Below are 11,926 nucleotides of genomic sequence, written 5' to 3' on the forward strand. Positions count from 1 at the left end.
GGCGACTCAACTCTGTGTCAGTCGGTTAAAAAGCATTTTTAACGTGCCAGGCACTAAGGACGTATACGAAAATAAAACTGGGCGCCGGCGGAGGAGGCGGAAGCGTCAGAATCGGAAAACGCAGTGCGGCGTGGCGGTGCCGCCATCTTCCCTTCCCTTCACCCACAGCTTCTCGTTGGTCACAGCCTCCGCCACTCAAGGCCATCCTCCGGAAGTGCGTCACTTTTAGGCCTGAAAAATCAATCCCTAAGCTCAGTCCAGTTCCTGCGCGGCTGAGGGCTGGCGAATCACAAGCTTCTTCCTCAGAGAAGACCTGCCTCCTCCCGCTGTGGCAAATCCTTCGCCCGAGAATTTTTTTAAAAAAACTACATTTCCCAGAAGCCGTTTCGCCGCGGTCTGTCCTTTGGCGTTGGGGTTCTCGCTGCTGCCTGTTGCCGGCTGGAAGCCCGGCGCCTGAGCTGCCGGCAGGGGTACTCGTCTTCGTAGTCATGGCACCGACCATCCAGAGGCAGGCTCAGCGGGAAGACGGCCACAGACCTGGCCCCCATAGGACCCTGCAGGAGAGGTCCGGGGTGGTCTGTCGCGTCAAGTACTGTAACAGTCTTCCGGACATCCCTTTCGATCCCAAGTTCATCACTTACCCCTTTGACCAGAACAGGTTCGTCCCATATAAGGCGACCTCTCTGGAAAAGCAGCACAAACACGACCTGCTCACAGAGACGGACCTGGGGGTCACCATCGACCTCATTAACCCGGACACCTACCGAATCGACCCCAGCGCTCTGCTAGATCCGGCGGATGAGAAGTTACTGGAGGAAGAAATCCAGGCCCCGGCCAGCTCCAAAAGGTCCCAGCAGCATGCAAAGGTGGTCCCCTGGATGAGAAAGACCGAGTACATCTCCACGGAGTTCAACCGTTACGGAATCTCCAATGAGAAGCCCGAGGTCAAGATCGGGGTGTCCGTGAAGCAGCAGTTCACCGAGGAGGAGATCTACAAAGATCGGGACAGCCAGGTCGCAGCCATCGAAAAGACCTTTGAGGATGCCCGCAGGTCCATTTCTCAACACTACAGCAAGCCGAGGGTGACGCCTGTCGAGGTGATGCCCGTTTTCCCGGACTTCAAGATGTGGATCAATCCCTGTGCCCAAGTGATCTTCGACTCTGACCCAGCCCCAAAGGATACCAGTGGTTCTGCAGCCCTGGAGATGATGTCTCAAGCCATGATCAGGGGAATGATGGATGAGGAGGGCAACCAATTTGTGGCCTACTTTCTGCCAGTGGAAGAGACCAGGCGAAAACGGAAGCGGGACCAGGAAGAGGAGATGGACTATGGCCCAGATGATGTCTATGTCTATAAGATTGCAAGGGAGTACAACTGGAATGTGAAGAACAAGGCTAGTAAAGGCTATGAAGAAAACTACTTTTTCATCTTTCGAGAAGGTGATGGGGTCTACTACAATGAGTTGGAAACCAGAGTCCGCCTCAGTAAACGTAGGGCCAAGGCTGGAGTGCAGTTAGGCACCAATGCCTTACTGGTGCTCAAACACCGGGACATGAACAAGAAGGAACTGGAAGCTCAGGAAGCTCGGAAAGCACAGCTGGAGAACCATGAGCCAGAAGAGGAGGAGGAAGAGGAGATGGAGATAGAGAAAGAGGCTCCAGGTTCAGATGAAGAACAGGAAAAAGGAAGTGGCAGTGAAATGGAAGGAAGTGAGGAGGAGGAGGAGGGGCAGTCAGGAAGTGAGAGTGATCAGGAAGAGGAGGAGAGTGAGAAGAGTGGGAGTGGAGAGGACAAAGTTGAGGAAGAGAGCAGTGAGGGTGAGGCCCGAGCAGCCCGAGACAAGGAGGAGATCTTTGGAAGTGATGCTGACTCAGAGGATGAGGAAGAGGATGGGGAAGGTCAAGCCAAGGGCAGTGGAGAGGATGAAGAAGAGGAGAGTGGCAGTGATCCAGGGCCTGAGCAGCACAGCCCTAGTCCTTCCTTCCTCAGTGGCAGTGACCACTCAGCCCAAGAGGATAGTAGTGAGGGGAGCACTTCTGATTCCTGCGAGGAGAACAGTGACTGACTGAGGCTCAGAGGACCATGCAGGCCACCAAACTGGCCAGAAGGGACTGGGCCTCTCTAGCTCAGGTACCATTCTCAGGACAAAAGCAAACTACCTGTTTTTAAAAAACAAAACAAAACAAAAAAAAAACTTTTGCTGTCAATAAAGGCAATATGGTTACAAGTTGAAAAAAGAACCCCGAAATGAAAATGAGAGTCCTTGTCCTCAAAAAGCTGTTGGAGGAGATATACAAGTACATAATATCAGAGACATAGCCTAAACCAGGGGTGGGAAACCTGTGGCCTTGAGGCCACCTGTGGCCTCTAGGTCCTCAAGTGTGGCCCTTTGACTGAATCCAAACTTCACAGAACAAATCCCTTTAATAAAAGGATTTGTTCTGTAAAACTTGAACTCAGTCAAAAGGCTGCACCATGTGTGGCTTCAAGGCCAAAGGTGCCGCACCCCTGAAAACACATAAGTATATACAAAATAAATATAAGGTAATGGAGTGGGGGATCACTAGTAGCTGGGAGGATTAGTCATAGGTATGAAAAAAGACGAAAGGATGGCATAGGGCAAGAAGGGAATTGAGGAGGAAGAATGATCCAAATGTAGACAACATGAAGGGGAATTACAAGAGATAAAACTGGACAGATTAGAGATCAATTATGGAGGGTCTTGGGTACTAGGATTAGGGACTTCTACTTTATTTCACAAGCACTGGGATACCACTGGAGGATACTATGTAGAGGTCAAATGTGATCAAGAGTGTGTTAAGACCATTCAGACAGTGGTATAAAGAATGCACTGGGGAGAGATTGGAAGTAGGAAACCCAATGAAGAGACCACTGATATCCATTCAGCTAGCAATGAAGTGCTTTTCTAAAATGGTTGCAGGGTGATGGGAAGAGGAAGGAGTGAACATAAGAAATTCTAGGAAAAAAATCAGGCTGGGAAATTTATAATATGCAGGGGAAGGAAGAGGAAAAAAAAGGTGAGGGGAAGAATCAAATGAGGTTATGAGCCTAAATAACTGGGATGATGCTGGGATGATAGTGATACTCTTAACATAAGAATTTTGTGTCTAGGAGGTGGGGGATACAAGTTTAGAGAGGGGAACAATGAGGGATTTTGTTTTAGACATTTTCAGTTTGCAATACCAATGCACACCCACATGGAGCAATCCATCAGGCAATTAGAAAATCAGGAATGGAACCCTAGAGAAAGGAATTATTCTTCACCTAACACTAATTAAGAGGATATTTACCCAGTACGTCACCTCTCTATGCATCCAAAAAAGATAACAAATATTAGAAGAACAAATTCTATCAAATTTGTGATCTCGCTGAGATTTTGCCAAGTGTAATCCTTGGGATTAAACTAATCTAGGACTAAAATGCAGATTTAACCCAACTCACACTGACTTTTGGCATGTCACCGCAACTTAATCCTTTTAAAATGGATACCCAAGACCCTATGACCTGGGTTAAGTTGCTGCACCTTTCAAGGACTCAATTTCCTCATAGGCCAAATGAAGAGGGTAAATGCCATTAAATATAAACTGTCCCTTTCCCTTATAGAACAATGTGGGCATCAACAAAAAAAATGTGTCATCGGTGTCTCCTAGAAGATGTGTCAGACTGTGGAGTCCTCAACTCTGGTCCTAGCTTCATCTTATCTCATCCCTGTAGTATTGGATAGAGAAAGAATGGGGTTTGGGATATAGATTTGGAAGTCATCTCCACAGGTATAACAAAACTACACAGGGTAGATGAGGTTGCCAAAGCAAAGAGTTTAGAGAAGGGGTGGGGGGAGAAAAGCGCTAAAAAAGGAACCTTAAAGGAACAAACCTATCTAAAGGGTGAGGGGAAAGATGAGGATCCAGTAATGGAAACGGCAGTGGTCAGAAAGATGAGAAACTTGCAAATGCAGTATTATAGGTCCCCATGAATTAAGATTGTTAAAGGAGGAGAGGTTGGTCAAGGGTTACATATTCTGCATAGACATCAAGGAGGAAAGGGGCAAATTGAAAGGCCATGCGAGAGATGATTACTAGTGAGCTTGGAGAAAGCTTTTGCTGTACAGCTGTGGAGTTGTTGTTTGTCCTTCGTTCTTGAAGAAGACCAATGACATCATGAGGGTGATGTCTTCACTTGCTTGTGAACCGGATTTAAGTGAGGCAGAGCTGTGCAAAGTCATTAGCATCACTGTCTCCTCCAGAATCATCTAAGTCTAGTGGCGAAACAAGAGTCAACAAGACTGGTGATGGCCCTGGATGCAGTGGTCGACCTTGGCCTTTCTAAACTAGGTGTTCCTCAGGGCAATTCCCCTTCAGTGACCAAGGATTGAGACAAAAGATACCCCAATTTACCATCACAAACCCTCGAAGTTCTCAGAGTCCTTGCAGTCTCCTGGATTCTCTGCATTCTCAGTTCTCCAATCTCTCGATGTTGTCAGCTCTTTGATCTCCGGAACTCTCTTGTCTGCACTCTCCACTCTGAAGTCTCTCTCGATGCTGGCTCTCTCTCAGTGTCTGCTCTACAATGCCCTCTTGATGTCTGCTGCCTCAGTATCTTCTTGAGGTCTGTTTCTCAGTTCTGCTGCTCTCATATTCTGGGCTCTCCTTATATACAGTTCTATCTTCAGCATGAAATAACTGAGCCAAATGAAGCTCATTCTTCAGTCATATTATGATTAGAAACCACCTCACCCCACACCATATGTCCAGTGTCATCGTTTTCATCATAACTTCAGGTCCTAGACCTTGCTTTATTTAGCAATCAACTTTTCCTTTTATCCTGTCATATATTTCAGACCATGAATATTTTTGTTTCTCAGAGCATTTGTTTACAAGGGAAAATGGATATTTAAAAAAGTTAACAGGAAGTTTCAGCCAATCAAAGTGTGTGTAAAAAAAAAATTCTACCAAGTAAACAAAAAAGAGGTAACCCCAAAACTTCCTAAACCCACTCTAACCACATTTTCCTAGGCTAGTTTTGTTGTCATGATACCCTAATAAGGCTGGGGTCCTTAATTTGTATATAGACTCATTGGAAGTCATTTGAGGCTTGTGGACTCCTCAGAATAAGGCTTTTAAATACATAAAATAAAATATATAGTATTATGAAGAAAACCTATTATTTTGAAATACTGTTGTTAAAACTTTTTTTTTAATGAGTTCACAGGCGCCAGGTTAAGAAACCCATGCCTTAGGAACCTACTCACGATTGAGTCAAAAGGAGAATTAGAGCTCTCCTCCAAAATACCCACTGTTGGTATGGTTTAGTTTTATAATTTGAACAATGTTCATTTGTCTAAGCTGCATCCCCAGCTTTACTCTTAGCCAATCAAAAAACTCTTAACAAAAGTTGCTCTACTTTGGGTATAGCAACCACACAATCCCTCTTAACTACCACATAAGTAATTTCCATGTCTTTTTTCCTAGGGAAAAGTATGACATGATCCAGGATGCATCCTTACGGAGATAGACGGTACACAATTCCAAAAGAACAGAGCTCTCCGGACTTGCTTTAGATAATCATATGGGTAGGGGCCATATAGTAACTCTGCCCATTCTGGAGATGCTGTTGAACATTACTAATGGCACTAGCATTTTCCCTCCCATCTTGGCAGCCTTATGAACCTTACAGAACTGAAAGTTGTTTGTTTGGTTTTTCTTCTGGGCAAGGGAAGACTTAGGGGAGATGTGATGGTCATCTTCAGGTATCTAAAGAACTGCCAGACAGAAGAGAGTTTATACTTATTTTTAAGTACTTTCAGAGAACAAAAATAGAACAGGAAAATTATGGAAAGATTTTGACCAAGTATAAACAGATATGTCCTAATAATTGAGGTTGTCTGAAAGTGGAATTGTCTACTGTGATAGCTTTGTGTTTGCCACCACTAGAGGTTTTACAGCCCAGAGCTTTGGTGGTAACTGATCAAAGATGCCATAGATGACATTTCTGTTTCTTATAATAGGTTGAATGAGATGTCCTCTGAGGGGTCTTTCCTCCTCCAAGCTTCAATGATTCTATGATCTTCTTTGTTCAGGAGGTAATGAAAGGTGTCATTAATCTGTTCTGGGATGACTCTGCCACTAGACCTTCAGCACAGCCCAAACCTTTCAAGTGGCTGCTAGTGGTACATGAAATGTTCCCTAGGCCAGGGAATCCTAAAACCTAGTTTCCTGAAATTCTCACTTGTCTCCAGTTTTGTTAATGGGTTTCATGAAACTCTTCCCCCAATTCTCAAACCAAAGGTAATTTAAGTTCACTTCAAGTTATAATAAAAAACATGCCAAGAAGCATTTTTAGCACACTTTTTTTTTTCCTTTTGGCTGGCAGGAGGGAGGGAATGTTGTGAAATCAAACAAACAAAAAGTTGCGGGAGGGCTGCCTCAGAGGATTGAAGGAATTTGTCCTCTCTGAGGACATAGCCAGTGTACTGGGGTAAAGAGTGTGTGGCTTAGGAACAAAGAAAAATAAAATTGATTAAAAATGAACATCCTGTGTAGTTGTCTTTTGGCTCCCTGGGATGTCTCAACAGAGAGAGAAAAAAACCTTCTCTCTATTGTTCCTTCAGGTACAAAAGTGCTGCCAAGATTTTTCTCCGCAGGTACGTGAAAGGCCAACATCTAAACCGCTGGGTCGAAGAACTGGAATCATTATAATTTCTGTTGCCTTAAATTCAATATGCTAGCAAACTCCCCATTTGCTAGATCCAATTCAATTCCACAAACTTTTATTAATATAATCATTATATGCCAACCACTATTTGTTCAATTTTTCTTTTAAAGCTCTGACCTGCTACTTCACTTGTATAAGAAACTCCTGATGGAGAAATTCCTTCTTACCGATGTAGAAGAGATCATGATCTACAGCTTATAATTCTTTAAATTGCCTGGAGGCTTCAAGAGAGTAAAGGGCTTGCTCATGGCCATGTAGCTAGGATGTGTTAGAGGCTAGATTTGACTTGGATTTTCCTGATTATCCCAGAGGTGGGGAACCTCAGCCTTGGGGTCACATGTAGCCTTCTAGAGCCTTAGATATGGATTCAGTCAAAAAGGCCACACTTAAGGCCCTAGAAGGCCACATGTGGCCTCAAGGCCACAGGTTCCCCATCCCTGTTCTATCCAATAAGTAGCACTCTAATAACTCCATAATAATAATGATGATAATAACAAGAACAGCAGTTAGCATTTTTATAATGCTTTAAGGTTTACAAAGCACTCTACATATGTTATCTCACTTGATCATCACAAAACCTTATGAGGTAGATCCTATTATTACACCAATTTTACAGATGATGAAACAGACAGTGGAGAAGTCCTTGCCCAGGGACACACAGCTAGTGTCTGAGTCAGGATTTGAATTCAGGTCTTCTTGGCTCCAATCCAGTATTCTTACTTCCTAGCTGACATGTCTATAGGAGGGAAACAAACACAAAAACTGTCCCTGTCCTCAAGAAGCTCACATTCTCCCAATTTCAATCTGTATAATATTAATCAAGAGAATCACAGGATTTAGAACCAGAAGGCTCTCACTCAAACCCTTCATTTTACAGATGAAGAAACTAAGGTCTACAAAAGGAAGTTTCTTAGCTTACTTAGCTGTTGGGCTGTCAATCACCATGGCATAAATGTGTACAGAATTCTTGAAACCGTATTTTAAAGTAAGCATCTTAATGAACATAATTATAAAAACTGTGCCTTGTCCTAAAATTAGAAGCCTTGTGAGTACCACAAAACATTGAGGCTGAACAAGGAAACCAAAGTAGAGGAAGCAAAAATGTTGAAATGCATTTCTCTTCAAGATAACATCGCTACCTTCCTTCTTTTTTTCCCATTCCTCTTACCTTTTCCCACAGCTTCTGTTACCACCTGTTCTAACACATACCACCAAAACCATAGCATCACTTCAGTGTTTTCTTGAGGGAACAAAACAAAGCAAAAATAAAAATAAAGTGATAGAATCGGTTCTGAGGGTAGTTGATGAGGAGGCTAGAAAGACTTTCATTGGAATAGCGACAGGGGAAGCATGCACCAGGATAAGATGGAATGAAAGACATGGGCTTCTATCTACAAGGAGAGTTCTGTGGAGTGCACAGGCAAGACTGGATTCTGAGGCATCTCAGGGTTGTGGAAAGAGCTCTGGATCTGGATATGTGGGGCCTGTGATCACTTTCTAACTCTCCCACCTATCTCACGTATCATTGGACAAATTGCTTTATCTTTCTGGCTTTGGTTCTATTATTTTTTTAAAATATCTTAAAATTAATTTTTTTTAATTTATGGAATAAAACAGGCATTTCCATAATATACTATAATAAAAAAGATGATTGCACATGAAACTGCAGATCTGTTATGTAAAACTTGCTATTCCTTTTAAATATATAATAAAGTTATCACATAAGTTTCTTCTAAACCTTACATTTGAAGGGAGGTGCCCAGGCCGGCCATATTCATTCCTCTTTAGGCCTTGCTCCTGGCTCTCCACCAGAGCTTTGTCTCCCAGCCCCACCCCCGCTTCTCAGTTCCCTTCTATGTGTTCTCTCCCCACAGTAGAATTGAAAATTTTTAAAGACAGAGATTATTTCTTTTTCCTTATGATAAGATTTCCTCCAATTGCTACAGCACCTAGTACATAGTAAGCACTAACCAAATAAATGCTTATTAACCTGACTCTGAGGCCCTTTCCTACTCAAAATCCTATGATCTCTAATGCTGGGAGGTTCTTAATCTCTATCTATCAACTATTCATTTGTCTTTTTATACATTCATTCATTTGTTTGTTCATTTGTTTATTTTGGGTACTATGCCCCTCTTTGGAAGTCTGGTGAAGTATGGAACTCTTCTCAGAATAATGTTTTGAATGCATAAGATTATAAAGGAAATTAATTATGCTAAAATACAATTATTTAAAAAAGACAAGTTCACAGATCTTGCATTCCTTACAAAATTGGGTCTAGTAGTTTTGCACCCTGTGTGCAAGCCTGTAGACACTCAGTCCTTTGTACATAGTGGGTGGTCCACCATTGTCTGTTTATTTTATAAGAGAAAATTTCATGTGGAAAAATTGTGCTAGAGAGTGGGAGTTTCAAAACATGGGGCTCATTGCTATCATCAACATTGGCTTTATATGAAGGGTTTTTTTTTTTTTTTTACAGCAGTGCTCATCCCTGGCACTTCTCCTTCTGTCTGTCTACTCCTCAGTCTCCTTTGTTGGATTATCGTTCCACAAAAGTCATCAAACCATCATAGCTATTCCTCAACACTTTACTTCTAGTTCCCTTCTTTCCCAATTTCTTGGTGATCCTATCAACTCTTACAGATCCAATTATCACCTCTACGAAGATGAATTCCAGATCTATGTATCTTGAGCTCCAATCTCATCATCACCTGCACATTGGACATCTCTAATAGGTTATGCTCCTGACAGTCTCAAGCTTGTTAAATGAATAGACAAATAGAAACATTTGCAAATCTATTCAATGTCATTGAAACCTACTTTTTAAAGAAATGACAACTTTCACTGATGAGAATGTATGAGTATAAAGGCTGTGTGGAGTAAGCCAATTGAAAGCTAGCCTCAGAGTCAGGAAGCCCTGGGTTCAAATCCTGCTTCTGATACATATTGGTTGTGTAACCCATGGTCATTCATTTAATCTCTCAAGTTCCCCAGGCAATTCTCTGTCATTTTAGATTGCAAAGCAGGAACTGATCTGTATTTTGACCATATAATTGGGAACACCCTATACCAGTGAAATCAAAAGTCCCGTGGTATCCCTTTACCCATTACATATCCATTTACCTTTAAAGATATTAAGATCTGTGATCTTAATCTCCCTGAGAAACTCTCAGTATGAGAACTCCCTCCATCCATAAAGATTGTAAACTACTGGTTACTTTGTACATAAGTCTTAGGGAGTTCTCTGAAGAAGAGAATTGAAGTACATTAGCCCAGTTCATTCCCTTAGCTTTATCCCTTAGATTATCAGAGGGAGTAAATCTCAGTGTACCTGACTCCAAGCCTAGTACTCTATCTACTACCCTACATTGCCCCTACACTAAATATTATCCACTGATCGATTATCTGCTAATATTGTGCACTGATTACCACTATGAAAAGCTTTCATATCCTTGAATAAATGCTACTTAACTAGGTAATTATTCAGCCTACGTACCATACCAGTGGGTGAGATTCTAGCCAGAAGAAGCTAACAACTCCTGGTTAATTCTAATTCCATAATTCCCTTTGCATCAAGAGCATTAGATTCTAAGTAGCTTCCTAAGCAGTTGGCACCATTCTCCTGAGAACAATTTTCGAATGCCTTTGAGAATAAAAGAGAAATTACATTGAATGTGGCATCGTGAAAACACACAAAGATACTGGGGTGACCCAGAGAGATACACATAGGACTCTCTATCCAATGAGGCAATGATTTGGCTGTCAATGATCTATGAATAGGCATGGCTGCTGTGGATTCCTAAGACAGTATGAAATAATAATAATGATAGCGGCCAGATTGTTGGGGGTGGGGTGGGGGGAGGAGAGACTGAGTATCAAGGAAGCAGAGGCATCATGTATACCAGTGTTTCTCAAGTTGTGCTGCAAAGAACCATGAATCACCTCAAGTTGATTTTTTAATAAATATCTTATGTTGTTTGTTAATTAGAATTAAAAATAATAATTTTGGAGTATTTTTGCCAATATTTAGTTCAAACTGTAGGTCTCTACCACTGTGGAAAAGTTTGGAAACCACTGAGGTATAGAAAATGTTTTCAAGAATTTTAGCATGGAAAGAGAGGAGACATGGTATGGTAATCCCCTTGCCTTCAATTCTTTCTCCAATTCATTTTTCACACAGCTGTTAAAATAATCTTGCCTAACAGAACCGATTACATCAATTCCCTGCTCAAAAATATACACACACACTATATATATGCATGTATATATTATACACACATATAAATATATATGCATATATAATACACATATATTATATATGTATATATTATACACACAGTATATACATACATATGTATATGTATGTATGTCCATGTTAGACAATGTATTATGCTAGCCCCCAATGCAATAGACAGTGAGTTAAGCTCTAAGTTGAATGGGAAGAGGATAATAAGACATGCTGCACTTGAGAAATTGCAGTTATTTCAACAATACCAAGTTGATTCATGAAATAAAACCCCATAATTTTGATACCAGTATTCCTTTGTTTATGCAGTGTGGCAAATATCATGTGGGACTGCAATCTGCAAAAAAATGAAAAGGACCATAGTAGATATTAGGGTGTTGTGTCATATTTCCAATGATGACTGTGTAGACAAGGTGATATAGAAGTCATTATTAGAGGAACAAAAGGTCAAGAACTTCAAGAGAAATAATGAAAAAAAATACAAGAATAAAAGTATTACCAGATCTCAAACAACACTATTAAATAGCTGTCTTTACAATTACTTGGTATTTGTTCATCAAAAAGTGGGCCAAAATAGATAAGCAAGATGTAGAAGCAAATGAATTCAGTTCCCCAGTGTTTAATGGATGCATGATTCCAAAGTTCTTGGGAAAGAATTCCTGGTCCAACAAGAATGGCTGAAAAACTACAAGAGTTCAGCATAAAATAGGTTTAGATTAGCACCTAAAACCACCATATACCATGATGAGCTTCAAATAAGTACATAGTCTAAATATAAAAAAGTCCTATCATTTTAAAAAATGAAGGACAAAAAAATGACCTACCTTGGAGACCTTTGGTTATGCTTAATCAAACAAGGGATAGAGAACCACAAAAAATAAAATAATATAATTTTGTTTATACAAAATTTAAAAGTTTTTGCATGAAAAACTTAGTGCAATTAGAAT

General features: G+C 41.2%; 1 protein-coding gene across 1 annotated transcript; it reads left to right on the top strand.

Annotated features, from left to right (window-relative positions):
* Positions 1–488: 488 nt before the first annotated feature.
* On the top strand, positions 489–2,207 carry LOC118829357 (RNA polymerase II-associated factor 1 homolog). The gene has a single exon (XM_036736374.1). The coding sequence runs from the start codon at positions 489–491 to the stop codon at positions 2,064–2,066; it is 1,578 nt and encodes a 525-aa protein (XP_036592269.1). The 3' UTR covers positions 2,067–2,207.
* The last annotated feature ends 9,719 nt before the right edge of the window (positions 2,208–11,926 follow it).

Source organism: Trichosurus vulpecula, chromosome 8 (assembly GCF_011100635.1).
Source record: "Trichosurus vulpecula isolate mTriVul1 chromosome 8, mTriVul1.pri, whole genome shotgun sequence".
NCBI classification, from domain to species: Eukaryota; Metazoa; Chordata; class Mammalia; order Diprotodontia; family Phalangeridae; genus Trichosurus; species Trichosurus vulpecula.